We start from the raw sequence: 16,686 nt of genomic DNA, 5'->3' as shown, positions 1-16,686 counted from the left end.
CATAAATCTTTTCTTTTTGCATTTCAGCTTCATTTTTATATTTATTAAGATAATAAAGCATAAGTCCTGAAAGATGTTGCTTTTTCCCTTACATCTTTGATATTGAAGTGGCTACACAAAAATTCACCAATTTTGGTAATTTTTTAAAAAATGATGCTGATGTGACAGCTGTCACAATACCATCTAACAAAACAGTTTCAAATGAAGTTAAGACAGCTGAGCACCACTTAGATTCATCTTAAGGAAAAAAAAAAAAAAACACACACACACACCTTTTAGCCAACCCAATACAAGGTATTCACACTAACTGTGGATCGATGAGTTATTTGAAAGTGAGCCTGGATTAGTAATAAGTGTATATTATAAACTCCAGGACAACCATAAGAAAGAGTAAAAATGTTTATACTTAAAACAGTAAAACTAACATGTTAAGAAAGGAGAGAAAATGAATCATATGAAATAATTAAAATCACAAAAGGCAGAAAGTGAGTAGAAGCCAAAACAGAAACAAAGAACAATGGTAGCAAATAGACAACAGTAACAAATACGGCGAATATTATAAAATTGTATCAATAATAACTCTGTATGCCAATGGTTTAAATGTACCAATTAAAAGACAAAGATTATCAGAGTGGATAAAAAGAAAAAAAAAGACCCAATGATAGGATGTCTACAAGAAACCCACTTTAAATATAAAGACACATATAAATTAGAAATAACTTTATGGAGATAAATATACCATACTAGTACTCACCAAATGAAAGCACAAATAGCTATGTTATTTTCAGACAGAACAAACTCCAAAGTAAGGAATTTTATGAGATGAACAGGGGCATCACATGATGATAAAGAAGTCAGTTGTCCAAGAAAACATAATGATACTTAACATGTATGTGCTAACAACGGAGCATCGAAATATGTGAAGCAAAAGTGATAGAACCTCAAGGATAAGTGGACAAATCCACTATTAAGTTTAGAGAATTCAACTCCTCTCTCTCAGAAAGAGAAAGATCCAGCAGGACTTAGTTGGATTCAGTTCAGCTGAGTTCAGTTCAGTTCAGTTCAGTTCAGCTCAGTCGTGTCCGGCTCTTTGAGACTCTATGAATCTCAGCACGCCAGGCCTCCCTGTCCATCACCAACTCCAGGAGTTCACCCAAACCAATGTGCATTGAGTCGGTGATGCCATCCAGCCATCTCATCCTTTGTCAACCCTTCTCCTCCTGCCCCCAATCCCTCCCAGCATCAGGGTCTTTTCTAATGAGTCAACTCTTGGCACGAGGTGGCCAAAGTACTGGAGTTTCAGCTTTAGCATCATTCCTTCCAAAGAAAACCCAGGACTGGTCTCCTTTAGGAAGGACTGGTTGGATCTCCTTGCAGTCCAAGGAACTCTCAAGAGTCTTTTCCAGCATCACAGTTCAAAAGCATGAATTCTTCGGCATTCAACTTTCTTCACAGTCCAACTCTCACATCCATACGTGACCACTGGAAAAACCATAACCTTGACTAGATGGACCTTTGTTGGCAAAGTAATGTCTCTGTTTTTAATATACTATCTAGGTTGTTCATAACTTCCCTTCCGAGGAGTAAGTGTCTTTTAATTTTATGGCTGCAATCATCATCTGCAGTGACTTGGGAGCCCAAAAAAATAAAATCTAACACTGTTTCCACTGTTTCCCCATCTATTTCCCATGAAGTGATGGGACCACATGCCATGATCTTTGTTTTCTGAATGTTGAGCTTTAGGCCAACTTTTTCACTCTCCTCTTTCACTTTCATCAAGAGGCTCTTTAGTTCTTCTTCACTTTCTGCCATAAGGGTGGTGTCATCTGCATATCTGAGGTTATTGATATTTCTCCTGGCAATCTTGATTCCAGCTTGTGCTTCTTCCAGCCCAGCGTTTCTGATGATGTACTCTGCATAGAAGTTAAATAAGCAGGGTGACAATATACAGCCTTGACATACTCTTTTTCTTATTTGGAACCAGTCTGTTACTCTATGTCCAGTTCTAACTGTTGTTTCCTGACCTGCATACAGGTTTCTCAAGAGGCAGGTCAGGTGGTCTGGTATTCCCATCTCTTTCAGAATTTTCCATCATTTATTGTGATCCACACAGTCGAAGGCTTTAGCATAGTCATTAAAGCAGAAATAGATATTTTTCTGGAACTCTCTTGCTTTTTCAATGATCCAGCAGATGTTGGCAATTTGATCTCTGGTTCCTCTGCCTTATCTAAAGCCAGCTTGAACATCTGGAAGTTCATGGTTCATGTATTGCTAAAGTTTGGCTTGGAGTTCAAAACACCATAAAGCAACAGTAAATAAGACTGTGATATTGACTGAAGGACAGAAAAATACATCAGTGAAACAGGATAGAGCACCCAGAAATGTACTCCACAAACACAATCAACAGATCTTTAACAAAGGAGTAAAATAATATTATGAAGGAAAAGCAGTCTCTTCAACAAATGGTCCTGAAACAACTTGACTTGCTCACTTGGGTATGTGCTCAGTCTTGTCTGACTCTTTGCAACTCCATGAACTACAGCTCTCCAGGCTTCTCTGCTCATGGAATTTCCCAGGCAAGAATACTGAAGTGGGTTGCCATTTCCTACTCCAGGGGATCTTCCCAACCCTAGGGATCACACCCATGTCTCTTGGGTCTAGTGATGTCTTCATTAAAATTAAAGACTTCTGTTCTCCAAAAATACATTGTATTATGAGTATGAGAAGACAAGGAACACTTTGGGAGGAAATATTTGCAAGGGATATATCTGAAAAACACTGTTATCCAAAACATATAAAGAATTCTTAAACCTCAACAATATGAAAGCAAAAAAAAAATCTAATTTAAAAAAATGGGACAAAGAATTTGCCTCTTCACCAAAGAAGATATATCAATCAAAAAGCACATGAAAATGTACTCCACTCTTATATCATTAGAGAAATTAAAATTAAGGCAAATCTATTTGGCTAAAATCTAGAACACTGACAGCAACGAATGCCAGCAAGGAGCAATAGGAACTCGCGTTGCTGGTGGAAATACAAAATAGTACAACCACACTGGAAGTCAGTGTTTTACTTTCTCACAAAATAAAACATACTTTTATCATATTATCCAGTGATTTCACTCCTTAATGTTTACCCAAAGGAGTTGAAAACTTATGTTCACAGAAAACCCTGCATGCAAATGTTATTAGCAGCTTTATTCAGAATGCCAAAACCTGAAAGCAATTAAGATGTCTTTCAGTAGGTGAACAGTTAAACACACTGGGTTACATCCAGACAATGGAATATATCCAGTGTTAAGAAAAAATTAACTAACAAACCATGAAAAGATTTGGAAGAAACTTAAATGCTAAAGGGAAAGAAACCAATCTGAAAAGCTACATATTTATTGTATGATTTCAATTCAGTGACAATATGGAAGTGGCAAAGTCAAAAGATAACAGTAAGAAGATCACTGATTGCCAGAGGTTTGAAGAGATGAATGTGTACAGCACAGAGAATTTTTAAGGCATTAAGTACTATGCACAATACCAAAATGGTGGACATACGTCTAATTGTCCAAGCTACAGAATGTCTAAAACCAAAAATGAGCGCTAAGATAAACTATGGGCTTTGTTGATGATGTTTCAATGTAGATTCATTTACTGTAAGAAAGGAACCACTTGGGTGGAATATTCTAATAATCAGGGGTAGCATTCAAGATCAGGGGCAGGTGATATATGGGAATTCTCTGTACCGCCTGTTCAGTTTTTGCATGAATTGAAAATTTCTTTAAGCAGTAAAGTCTATTAAAATAATTAAATGAAGTAATATGCTACATTACAAAATATTCACTTAATGCAAAAAAGAAAAAAAGAGAGAAAGGAAAACACAGCATAATCACTGGCACTCCAAGACATAAACCTGATTCTGGGATGCTCAAGAGTATCCTTGGGGCTAAGAGTTGTGATACCCTCCATAGTTAATTCATCTGCAAAGACAGATGTCAAAAATTTGGGGTGTACACCCATGGTGGATTCATGTTGATATATGGCAAAACCAATACAATATTGTAAAGTAAAAAATAAAATAAAATAAAAAATAAAAACATGTATATACACACACAAAGAAACATTAGGTAGAAACGTTGTGGCTAAAACTCTCCATTTTTGGTTTGTGAAGTCTAGATTTTTTTCACAATTGTTATATGTGCACATTTTATCTTTTAAAACTAAATTGAATAATACATTTTTAGTATCTCTAATTATTATGCTTGCTGCATCATACCCAACCTGGAAAACATGGAGCGTATTGACATAAGCAGGATAACAACAAAATTTGCACAAACGGTTCATTGATGTCTAACGAATTTACCATTTTGTTCTTATACACATGATACACATAGACATAGGTTGATTAGTGAGATTAGCTGGTTGTCATTTTCCAGTCAATCACACCTCAAAAAACACCACCAGGGAAGATTTTGTACACATACATTATACTCAGGCTCCTTTTGCAAATGAAGCAGAAGGAAAAAAAGACAAGTTAACACAGGAATAGAGCCAGAAGTAAGCTTTACTTATATCATAGATTTCCAGGGATTAATGTTAAGTTCTATCAAGATTTTCAATAACAAAATCTCTCTGAAACTTCACCAATATATTTTCCTAAAATAAGATCAAAACACACATAATCATGCTTTGGAATTCATGCAACTGCTAATTTCGAATCTAGATAATGAAAGTATAATTTGAGCTATGCTCCACATTTTCTGATAAAAGTTCAAAATAAATCTTGAGTAAAGTTGAGATGGACTATATCTAATGCTTTCTCTTTGATACATCATGTTTGCTAGCACCATAAAAGAAAATTAGATTGAAAGAACTTATTCTTCACTTCAGTATGTTTATTTATGAGAACCATAGTATTTCAGAGCTGAAAGAAGTTTTGAGAATCATTTAGTGAAATTGCCATTCTTCCTTAAGGAGGAAAAATGGTTTTTTTTTAACTGTTAAAGAATAAGGATGAAATATTTAAACAATTGGGAACAAAAGAAGAATAGTGTAACTTTTGACTTGCAAAATATAATCATGGATTTTTCAATATAACAGTTTCCACCATTAGTGCAAAATACATTCACCAAAAACAAACTTGAACCCAGCATGTCTAAGAAACTATGTGTCAAGTCAGGATCTTAATTTTTTGATGTTAAAGTTAAATATTTTATGTTGAAACACAAATTATTCATCATTAGTAATCAAGTAAATTAAAAAAAAAACACATGACTGTTCCCCTTTTTCCAAACCCTGTATACTTTTGGTTCATGTAGTTGAAAAATCTCTTTGATTACAGTTTCTTCCGTCCTTTAAAATCATCTCAGAACTATTAAGATCCTGATAAATTGGCAAGGCTATGATATTCTTATATAAGATAGCCCTGGAACTGAAGTATGGGCCAAGAGTTGATATTTCTAATACAAAAGAAAGACCCTATGGTAAATCCAAACACTCAATTTAAAAATAATTCTATACAATACATGCACTGACTCTACAAATGCTAAATTCCAATTTCTTACAGATCAGTTTACTACTTGTCTTCTAAATATACTTTTGGCCAAAAAATGAATACATCATTAGGAAAAAAATGTTTTGTAACAGAAAATGCAACATATCGTATTCAATTTTTATAAGCAAGATGAAAATAAATATTTGGCTAAATGTGGGTGAAACGCTGCATTTCAAAAACTGATAAATAATATATAAAAAAGCACAGAAAAAACTTGGAACAAATTCAGCAAAGTGTGCAGAGTCAGACTAAATTGAACAGGTTTATTAGGGACTCAGTGTTTGAAGCATAATGTACTTTTTTTTTTTTTCAAGAATTGAAACATCTATATGGTCTATGCTAAACCTCACTTTCCTATTATGTAGTGACTTCCTCAAATAATGTCGTAGCCAGATTCCACCACGTTTTCAACATACTTTTATTATTAGAATAGTCACATTTTGGAATTAATAAATTAGACTCATTCTTTTTAGAACTTTAGTATTAAACTTAATTCAGAAGTGTTTTCCTCCTTCTGATCACATCCTTCATTGCAATTAGGATCTATAGGTTTGAGGTCGGGCACCACAGTGATTCCTGACTGAATGAGAGCCAAGACTCTGACCCACCTACCATAGTTCCTCTTGTATTAGTGACTTAGTTTTGCCTGTGATAACAATTAGCACTGGCTGGGTGGCTTAAACAGTAAACATTTGCTTTAGAACTTAGGAGGCTGGGACAACGAGGTGCCAACAGATTCAATATCTGATGACAGCCTTCTTTCTGGTTTGCAGATATCTGTCTTCTTAAAGTATATTCACATAGCTGAGAAAAAAGATCAACTCTTTCTCTTCCTAATTTTCAGGGGACTAATATCATTCAGAAGGACTCCAGCCTCATGACTTAGTTGTATCCCAAAGGCATCTAAGTAGCATCATATTCGAATTCAAACTTAAACTGAAGAAAGTAGGAAAAACCACTAGGCAATTCAGGGATAACCTAAATCCAAGTCCCTCAATGATACAGCAGAAGTGACGAACAGATGTAAGGGATTAGATGCAGTAGACAGAGTGCCTGGAAAACTATGGATGGGGGATAGCAACGTACAGGAGACAGTGGCCAAAATCATCCCAAAGAGAAAGAACTGCAAGAAGGCAAAGGGGCTGTTTGAGGAGGCTTTATAAATAGCCGAGAAGAGAAGAGAAGTGAAAGGCAAGAGAGAAAGGGAAAGATATACCCAACTGAATGCAGAGTTTCACAGGAGAGATAAGAAGGCCTTTTAAATGAACAATACAAAGAAGTGGATGAAAACAATATAATGGGAAAGACTAAAGTCTCTTCAAAAAAAAAAAATTAGAGGTATCAAGAGAACATTACATGCAAGAATGGGCACCATAAAGGACAGAAACAATAAGGCCCTTAACAAAAGCAGAAGAGAGGCGGCAAGAATACACTGAAGAACTGTACAAGGAAGGTGCAGTCACTCACCTAGAGTCGGACATTCTAGAATATGAAGTTGAGTGGGCCTTAGGAAACATTACTATGAACAAAACTAGTGGAGGTGATGGAATTCTAGCTGAGCTGTTTAAAAATCCTAAAAGATGATGCTGTTAAAGTGCTTCACTCAATATGTCAGCAAATTGGGTAAAACTCAGTATTGGCCACAAGACTGGCAAAGGTCAGTTTGCATTTCATTCCCAAAGAAAGCCAATGCCAAAGAATGTTCTAACTATCATACAATTGAGCTCATTTCACATGCTATCAAGGTCATCATCAAAATCCCCTAAGCTAGGATTTAGCAGTACATGAACTGAGAAATTTTTCAGATGTACAAGCTGGGTTTTGAAGAGGCAGAGGAACCAGAGACCAAATTGCTATCTGTTACTGGATCATGGATGAAGCAAAGACATTCCGGAAAAACATCCACTTCACTGACTATGCTAAAGCATTTGACTTTGTGGATCACTATGAACTGTGTAAAATTCTTAAAGAGAAGGGAGTACCAAACCACTTTACTTGTCTCCTTAGAAGCCTATCTACAGGTCAAGACGCAACAATTAGAATTAGACATGGAAAAATGACTGGCTTTTGGGGAAATTTCCAAAAACTGGGAAAAGAGTATGATAAGGCCACTGTACATTGTCAACCTGCTTATTTAGCTTATACATAGAGGTGGATGAATCACAAGCTGGAATCAAGATTGCCAGAAAAGTATCAACAACCCCAGATATGCAAACGATACCACTATAATGGCAGAAAATGAAGAGAAACTAATGAGCCTCTTAATGAGGGTGAAAGAGGAGGGTGAAAAAGCTAGCTAGAAACTCGATGTTAAAAATCATAGCATCTGGTCCCATCATTACATGGCAAATAGAAGGGGGAAAAGTGGAAAGAGTGACAGATTTTATTTTCTTAGGCTCCAAAATCACTGTGGATGGTGATTGCGGCTATTAAATCAAAAGACGCTTGCTCCCTGAAAGAAAGCTATGACAAACCTAGACAGTGTGCTAAAAGGCACAGACATCATTTAGCTGACAAAAGTCCTTATAGTCCTTACACTTTTTTTCAGTAGCTATGTATAGATGACAGAAGATGAGATGGTTGGATGGCATCACGTACTCAATGGACATGAGTTTGGGTAAACTCTGGGAGTTGGTGATGGACAGGGAAGCCTGGCTCCAAAGGCTTGCAGAGTTGGACATGACTGAGCAACCAAACTGAGCTGAGCTGAACTGATGTATAAATGTGAGAGTTGGACCATAAAGAAGCTGAGTGCCAAAGAATTGATGCTTTCAAACCAGTACTGGGGAAGATTTAGGAGAGTCCCTTGGACTGCAAGATCAAAATTTTCAATCCTAAAGGAAATCAACCCTGAATATTCACTATTATTATTGAAGCTCCAATACTTTGGTCATCTGATGTGAAGAGCCGACTCATTGGAAAAGACCCTGATGCTGGGAAAGACTGAAAGCAAAAGGAGAAGGGAGCAGCAGAGACTGAGATGGTTAGATAGTATCACCGAATCTATGGACATGAATTACAGCAAAGTCCAGGAGATAGCAGAGGACAGAGGAGCCTGGTGTGCTACAGTCCAAGGACTGGCAGGAGTTGGACATGACTTAGCACCTGAATAACAACAAGAGATTAGGGCTTCAACATATGAGTTTTGTGGGACCCAAAATCAACCCATTCCAGTCGGCATCTCTTATTTAGTACACTTCTCATAGATGAAAATATTGTAAAAATAACTCAATGCACCTACATTTTTTGCGTATATGTAATCCGACATGTTCATGCATCATTGCAGGTCTAAATATTGGAAATATAGTCAACATCACTACTGTGGCTCCTGCTTTTAATCTTACCTACTCTGTGTAATGATATTTTCCCTGATAATGTGTAGCATGGGTTCAGACAAGCAAATGTGCAACTTAAGTATGTGTTCTTCCAAGATAACACACGCAAAAAGATGGCTATAATTTCTCACCGCATATACTTTGGTCCTTACATTGACAGCAAGGGTAAGTCAAGAAGGGTAGGGATTACGGGGAGAAATAGAGGATGTGGAAGTAACTCTACTTCTGAGATCACCCTTTGAATCAATACAGAATGATTTTTAATTAAAAAAGCAACAATCTAAATGTCCAACTGAAAGTTAACATTAAATACATTAGAGAAACACACGAGACAAAATAGTATATAAAATATTAAATTATAAAACATTTGATATATTTAATATAATATTTATAAAAATATTAAAATTATGAGAAATTACAAATTTCAATAATATAATGTAAAGAAAGTAATCCAAAATTGCATTAAGCTCACCATGACCCGGGGGAAATTTTTTCCATTTAGTGAATGTAACTAGTTCATATATGGATAAAGTAGGCCACTCCACATAATACGGGCACTTATGGATTAATTTAACCTTATGTTGATTTTCCAGTTTTGTCTTTTCCTGAAACAAAAAGTCACCATCAAAATTTATGTATTAGGTAATTTTTAAAAAGAGAGATAAAAGATAGAAGATAGGCAAATGGCAGTGAAAAGAAAAATAAACGTTATGTAAATGCAAACTATAATAGAATATATTTGAATTTTTATAAAAGCAAGACCATATAATTGAAATTTTAATCTTCATATTGGCTACTAAAATATTTTCCCACCTTTCATTTATTTTTAAGTTCTTATAAATATTTTAGCATTTTTGAAAGAACTCTATCATAGTTGACTGCACTCAAATGTTGTATTTGATGCAACATTTATTTGAAATAAATGATACTTACTGACATTTTGAAAATAAAACCAAATGTGTGAAACTTTTTTTAGGCCGGCCACTCTGAAACCAGAGATTTGAAAGGAAGCTGAATCTCGGGCTTCTCTTGTGGTTCAGACAGTAAAGAATCTGCCTGCAATTCTTTACCAGAAGACCCAGTTTCGATCTCTTGGTCAGGAAGGTTCCTTGGAGATGGGAATTGTGATGGCAGCCCACTCCATCACTCTTGCCTGGAAAATCCCATGGACAGAGGAGCCTGGTGGGCTGCAGTCCATGGGGTCGCTAAGAGTCAGACACGACTGAATGACTTCACTTTGACTTTTCACTTTCATGCATTGGAGAAGGAAATGGCAACCCACTCCAGTGTTCTTGCCTAGAGAATCCCAGGGATGGGGGAACCTGGTGGGCTGCCGTCTATGGGGTCGCGCAGAGTCGGACATGACTGAAGCGACTTAGCAGCAGCAGCAGCCAGTAATTTTGCCTGGAGAATTCCACGGACAGAGGAGCTTGGTGAACTACAGTCAGTCCATGGGGTTGCAAAGAGTTGACCATGACTGAGCGACTAGCATTTTCACACTTCATTGAATCCTGGGAATGTCTTCTGTATCGCTAACACTGAGACCACTGCATCAAAAGAAATCCCAACTATTAAAGACCTAATCTGAAGATGGATGTCTCTTGATCTCCTTCCCAAAGAGGATCTCACTGTAGCCTATGTTGCCTGTGGCACACACACCAGGGTTAAATCCTATGAAGAATTTCTGACAGAGGATAACCATAGTAGTCTCTCAATCTACAATTTATACAGACTTCCTCTACCCTTCAGGGGAGGAGAAATAGAAGATGGGTATATTTTGAAACTTGAATGAAATAGAATAAATTGTCAAAATTGAAGAAAATAAGTTTTCCTAATGCAGCAGAATTAGGGGGTCAGAGTTAAGTTGTGATCACCTATTCACGCAGTTTTGGATTTTGACATGCGCTATACCAATGATATAGTGTGCCAATAATCCCTAGTTGTTTTTTTAATTTTTTTCTTATTCCTGAGGCAGATTATACAGGTTTATAGATCTCTGTCTGATTTTTCTGGTATCCCTAGTTGATCACATGCCATTGTTGACAGTCATTGAATGAATGAATTAAAAAAGAGTGAATGAATGAATCTTAAATTTATGGAGAACCAAATGCACCCAATGCACATGTGTAATAAATTATATCCATGGAAACAGTCCCTTCCACTTCAACTACTCATCAAAGGCTTAAGTGATGTATATCAAATCTTTTTATGGTCTCCAATTCAAAACAAATTAAAATATTAAAAGAGATACGGATAACTTCTATCTAGAGAGTCAAACACTCATAATGTGTTAACATATAGATTAGATATGGTCACACTGGTGACTGCAGCCATGAAATTAAAAGATGGTTGCTCCTTGGAAGAAAAGCTATGGCAAGCCTAGAGAGTGTATTACAAAGCAGAGATATCACCTTGCTGACAAAGGGCTATATAATCAAAGCCATGGATTTTCCAGAAGTCATGCGTGGATGTGAGAGTTGGATCACAAAGAAACTGAGCAGCAGAGAATTGATGCTTTTTAACTGTGGTGCTGGAAAGACTCTCGAGAGTCAAGGAGACCAAACCAGTCAATCCTACAAGAAATCTACTCTGAATATTCATTGGAAGGACTGATTCTCAAGCTGACGCTCCAATACTTTGGCCACCTGACGTGAAGAGTCAACTCATTGGAAAAGACCCTGATGCTGGGAAAGACTGAAGGCAGGAGGAGAAGGGGCGATAGAGGATGAGAGGGTTGCATGGCATCACTGACTCTGTTGATATGAGTTTGAGCAAACTCTGAGAGATGGTGAAGGGCAGGGAAGCCCAGTGTGCTGCAGTCCATGGAGTCACAGAGTCGAACACGACTTAATGACTGAACACCACCACCATCAACAACAAGAAACACATACCGTTTTTAACTTTGCATAATTATTTGCTGGAATTTTAAGAATTTCACAGTCTTCTTCTGTCACCACTGAGTACTCCTTTGTTTCTGGTTCAATATGAGCTGCAACTTCCAAGGTTCCAAAGGTACTCCATTGTCCAAGCTGTAAAAACAACAACCACTTAAACCTCATCATTATTCATCAACATAAAAACATCAATGGTAAGATCAGTCTAGGAGAGTCTACAAAAGGGAGTATCATAGGCCAAGCTCCAGGTGTGTGAAAGAAGAGGGTCTGAAGTCTGGCATGGATGTCTTTTCTTCTGGCCAATATTACTTGCCCAAAACAAAAAAAACTATTTTTTCACTAGCATAAGGAAAATAAATCATAAGAATAGAATACCAAAAATATTACCACTTAGAATACATACTGTAAGTTATTAGGATGTAGTGAGAATGTGTATAGCTACATAGAAGATTTGTGCTCATGTTTGCCTGCGAAAACCTGAAGGGCATCTAGGAAAACAGGGATAACTTCTCAGAGAAGACATCAGATCAATATGGCTGGCTACCACTGATGTGGGAGAATCTCTACTCTTCCACTTCAAATCCACAGAAAGGTTGAATGTTGTCCTTAGTTGAATGAATAGCTGAAACTGAATCTGCCAGTTTGAAAATAAAGAAGGAATTTAAAGTAACTGCTGGAACCAAAGTGATCCAGAGTAATATCAAACTTAGATGAGAGTCTCAGGGTCTGAGGTCTAGGAATTGTCACACATACTAGAATAAGAAGCTCAAGACCATACAAGGTGAGGAACCAGAACTGAATGTTTTTATATAAAGCTTAAGACCTTAAAGGATTGTATGACATGTTAAATGGAAAAAGTAAGTTGTAGGTTTGTTGTTGTTCAGCCCTGTCTGATTCTCTGCAACCCCATGGACTGTAGTACGCCAAGTTCCTCTGTCCTCCACTATCTCCTGGAGTTTTCTCTAACTCATGTCCATTGAGTCAGTGATGCTATTTAACCATCTTGCCCTCTGCTACACCCTTCACCATCTGCCTTCAATCTATCCCAGGACCAAGGTCTTTTCCAATGATCAGCCCTTTGCATCAGGTGTCCAAAGTATTGGAGCTTCAGCATCAGTTCCTCCAATGAATCTTCAGGGTTGATTTCTTGTAGGATTGACTAATTTGATCTCCTGTGGTCCGAGGGACTCTTGAGTCTTCTACAATACCACAAGTCAAAAGCATCTTTTGACATTTGCTTTCTTTATGGTCCACTCTCACATATGTATATGACTATTGGAGAACCATAGTTTTGATTATTTGGACCATTGTCAGCAAGTTGATGTCTCTGCTTTTTAATACACTGTCTAGTTTTGTCATAGTTTTCCTTACCAGGAGAAGCAGCTTTTATTTTCATGCCTGGAGTCAAACTTCACAGTGATTTTGGAGCCCAAGAAAATACAATCTGTCATTCTTGTCATGTTTTATCCTTCTATTTGCAATGAAATGGTGTGACAAGACGCCTTGATCTTAGTGCTTTTAATGTTGAATTTCAAACTAACTTTTTCACTCTCTTCTTTCACCCTCATCAAAGGTTCTTTAGTTTCTCTTCACTTTCTGCCATTAGAGTGGTATCATCTGCATAGCTGAGAAAATCATGTTATAGTAATGCTATATATAATATTTCTGTTTTGTCAATAATTACTGTTAATTTTCCTTTCTTATAAATGAATGTGAGCCTTTTATCATATTTAAGTGATAATTTTTATTTTGTCATGAATGAATACTGAATTTTCTGCATCTGAGATGATCCTCTTCATTAAGCTTTTAATGTGGTTAAAGGGCACATTTATTCTTGGGATGAAAGCAGCTCATTCAACATGTGTTACAGGATTTATATATCACTGTTCTTAGGATGCTTTTATTTTTTAATAAAACTGGGCTTTCAGTTCAGTTCAGTTAAGATCAGTCACTTGGTTGTGTCTGACCCTTTGTAACCCCATGAACTGGACATGCCAGGCCTCCTTGTCCATCATCAATGCCCGGGGTCCACCCAAAGCCATGTCCATGGTCCCAGTGATGCCATCCAACCATCTCATCCTCTGTCATCCCCTTCTCCTCCTGCCCTCAATCCTTCCCAGCATCAGGGTCTTTTCAAATGAGTCAGCTCTCTGCATCAGGTGGCAAACGTATTGGAGTTTCAGCTTCAACATCAGTCCCTCCAAAGAACACCTAGGACTGATCTCTTTTAGGATGGACTCATTGGAACTCCTTGCAGTCCAAGGGACTCTCAAGTTTCTTCTCCAACACCACAGTTCAAAAGCATCAATTCTTTAGTGCTCAGCTTTCTTTATGCTCCAACTCTCACATCCATACATGACTACTGGAAAAGCCATAGCCTTGAGTAGACGGACCTTTGTTGGCAAGGTAATGTCTCTGCTTTTGAATATGCTATCTAGGTTGATCACAACTTTCCTTCCAAGTAATAGGCATCTTTTAATTTCATGGCTGCAGTCACCATCTGCTGTGATTTTGGAGCCCCAAAAAATAAAGTCTGACACTGTTTCCACTGTTTCCCCATCTATTTCCCATGAAGTGATGGGACCAGATGCCATGATCTTCATTTTCTGAATGTTGAGTTTTAAGCTAACTTTTTCACTCTCTTCTTTCAATTTCATCAAGAGGCTTTTTAGTTCCTCTTCACTTTCTGCCATAAGGGTGGTGTCATCTGCATATCTGAGGTTATTGATATTTCTCCCAGCAATCTTGATTCCAACTTGTGCTTCCTCCAGCCCAGCGTTTCTCATGATGTACTCTGCATAGAAGTTAAATAAGCAGGGTGACAATATACAGGCTTGACGTACTTCTTTTCTATTTGGAACCAGTCTGTTGTTCCATGCCCAATTGTAACTGTTGCTTCCTGACCTGTATACACGTTTCTCAAGAGGCAGGTCAGGTGGTCTGGTATTCCCATCTCTTTCAGAATTTTCCACAGTTGATTGTGATCCACACAGTCAAAGGCTTTGGCATAGTCAATAAAGCAGAAATACATGTTTTTCTGGAATTTTCTTGCTTTTTCGATGATCTAGCAGATGTTGGCAATTTGATTTCTGGTTCCTCTGCCTTTTCTAAAGCCAGGGTCTTGTAGGGTTTTAAATGGCTCAGCCAGAACTCTGTCACCTTCACTAGCTTTGTTTGTAGTAATGCTTCCTAAGGACCACTTGACTTCACGCTCCAGGATGTCCAGTTCCAGGTGATTACCCACATCATTGTGATTATCTTGGTCATTATGACCACTCTTATGTAGTTCTTTTGTGTCTTCTTGCCACCTAATCTTATTAACTATCAATAACTTCCAGCAGATGATTTATACATATTTTTCCTGATATTCTAATTGTTTTTTAATAAGACTCACTCTGTTACCCAATAAATTCATATAAAAGCAGAAATCATCCATGACCTTGAATAAAATTCTTAAGGTTTTCTTTCTTGGTTCATTTTTTAATGTCAGACACTCAATATCAGGCAAGTATTCAACTTCTAACACTCTTTATACACTCACTTATTTTAATTGAATTAATTTAAGTGATTAATGTTCATAACATTTCTATTCTGTTCTATAACTTTGGCCATCTTCAAAGTGCTCAAGAAAAAGAACTTTCAAAGAACTAGAATTGCGTATTTGCTTAAAATAGCAATACAGAATGAATTAAAAAAAAGATGATAATTTCAGACAGCATGTGAAACAAATTGCTAAAAATTGAATTTTAGCTAGGAAAACATTAATTTCAAAAAGAAGGAATGCAAAAAGTTGACAAAATTGGTAAATGTAAATTTCATTTTTTCATATACAAAAATGTTTAAATAACTAATATGGAATGCATTTAAAACAAGATAAACTTAAAATAATTTACAGCAGAAATGCCAAGGAGAGGTGCAGGAAGATAAAATTAAAATACTTGAAAATATCTATGCTCTGAAACTAGGAAAGAAAAACGATTTATGTAGCTTTTCTTAGCTCAAATTACAAATTTAATATTATAGGAATTAGAACTTTGTAAATGGAAAAGAGAAATAAATGCAATGAAATAAAAATTAAAAAATGATAAAACTTTATATACCTAACATGTCTAATAACACTAATAATTTGACCTACAAATAAAAACAACAAAAGCAAATAACTACAAAAAATGATAAAAATATTTTCAGAAATTTCCAGAAGAAAATAGCCAAATGAACTTCAAAGGGAAGAAATATGCTCAACCTCATTAGAAAACAGTTTTATATTTATTCATCCATCAGACTGAAAATATTAAATTACTCTAACCTATGAGACTGGGGAGATACTTTAATACGTAAGGTGAAAAAGTGTACAAAAAACCTCCAAAACTTTAAAAATGGAAAATAAATAATCTGGCAATATTTACTAAAATAATTAAAGAACATATGAAATACTTTATCCAGAAACTCCTTTCCTAAGAATCTAAATTGAATTCAGTACTTTCTTAGAGATATATTTAAAGAAGTTAATGCAGCACTTTATAGCAACTCCTGACTGCAGTATCCCTGTAAGTCATCAGCTTAGGTCAACATGTGGGTGTGTGTTATGTGTAGCTTGTGTGTCTATGTATATATGTATACACACGTACATATGTACATAAATTATATATATATATACATTCATATAACTTGAAGTTCTAACAAATGGATAAAAATCAGCTACAGCTAAACATTTTAACATTGCTTATGATGAAAAAATAACAGATGTAAATCTATTTTTAAAATATTTTTAAAAAGGAACAATTACAAAAACAGTACTCTGTATAAGTGTATACATTTGTTTATCCTTGTGTCAGTTCAAGAAAAGCTGTACAAATGTAATTACAAGGCTATTCAGAGAAGAGGTGAAGTGAAAATGACAGAAGATTATT

General features: G+C 36.3%; 1 protein-coding gene across 1 annotated transcript in view; it reads right to left on the bottom strand.

Annotated features, from left to right (window-relative positions):
- The window catches only part of CNBD1 (cyclic nucleotide binding domain containing 1), a 405,676-nt gene that overhangs the window by 47,646 nt on the left and 341,344 nt on the right, over positions 1 to 16,686 (bottom strand). The window contains exons 9-11 of the mRNA XM_018058081.1: positions 13,847 to 13,855; positions 11,774 to 11,911; positions 9,355 to 9,487 (exon numbers count right to left, since the gene is read on the bottom strand). Of these exons, the coding sequence (XP_017913570.1) occupies positions 9,355 to 9,487; positions 11,774 to 11,911; positions 13,847 to 13,855 (280 nt within the window). The remainder of the gene's footprint in view (positions 1 to 9,354; positions 9,488 to 11,773; positions 11,912 to 13,846; positions 13,856 to 16,686) is intronic.

Source organism: Capra hircus, chromosome 14, assembly GCF_001704415.2.
Source record: "Capra hircus breed San Clemente chromosome 14, ASM170441v1, whole genome shotgun sequence".
NCBI lineage: Eukaryota > Metazoa > Chordata > Mammalia > Artiodactyla > Bovidae > Capra > Capra hircus.
The sequence above is the reverse complement of the archived record's forward strand: the minus strand, read 5'-3'. Positions and strand labels throughout refer to the sequence as shown.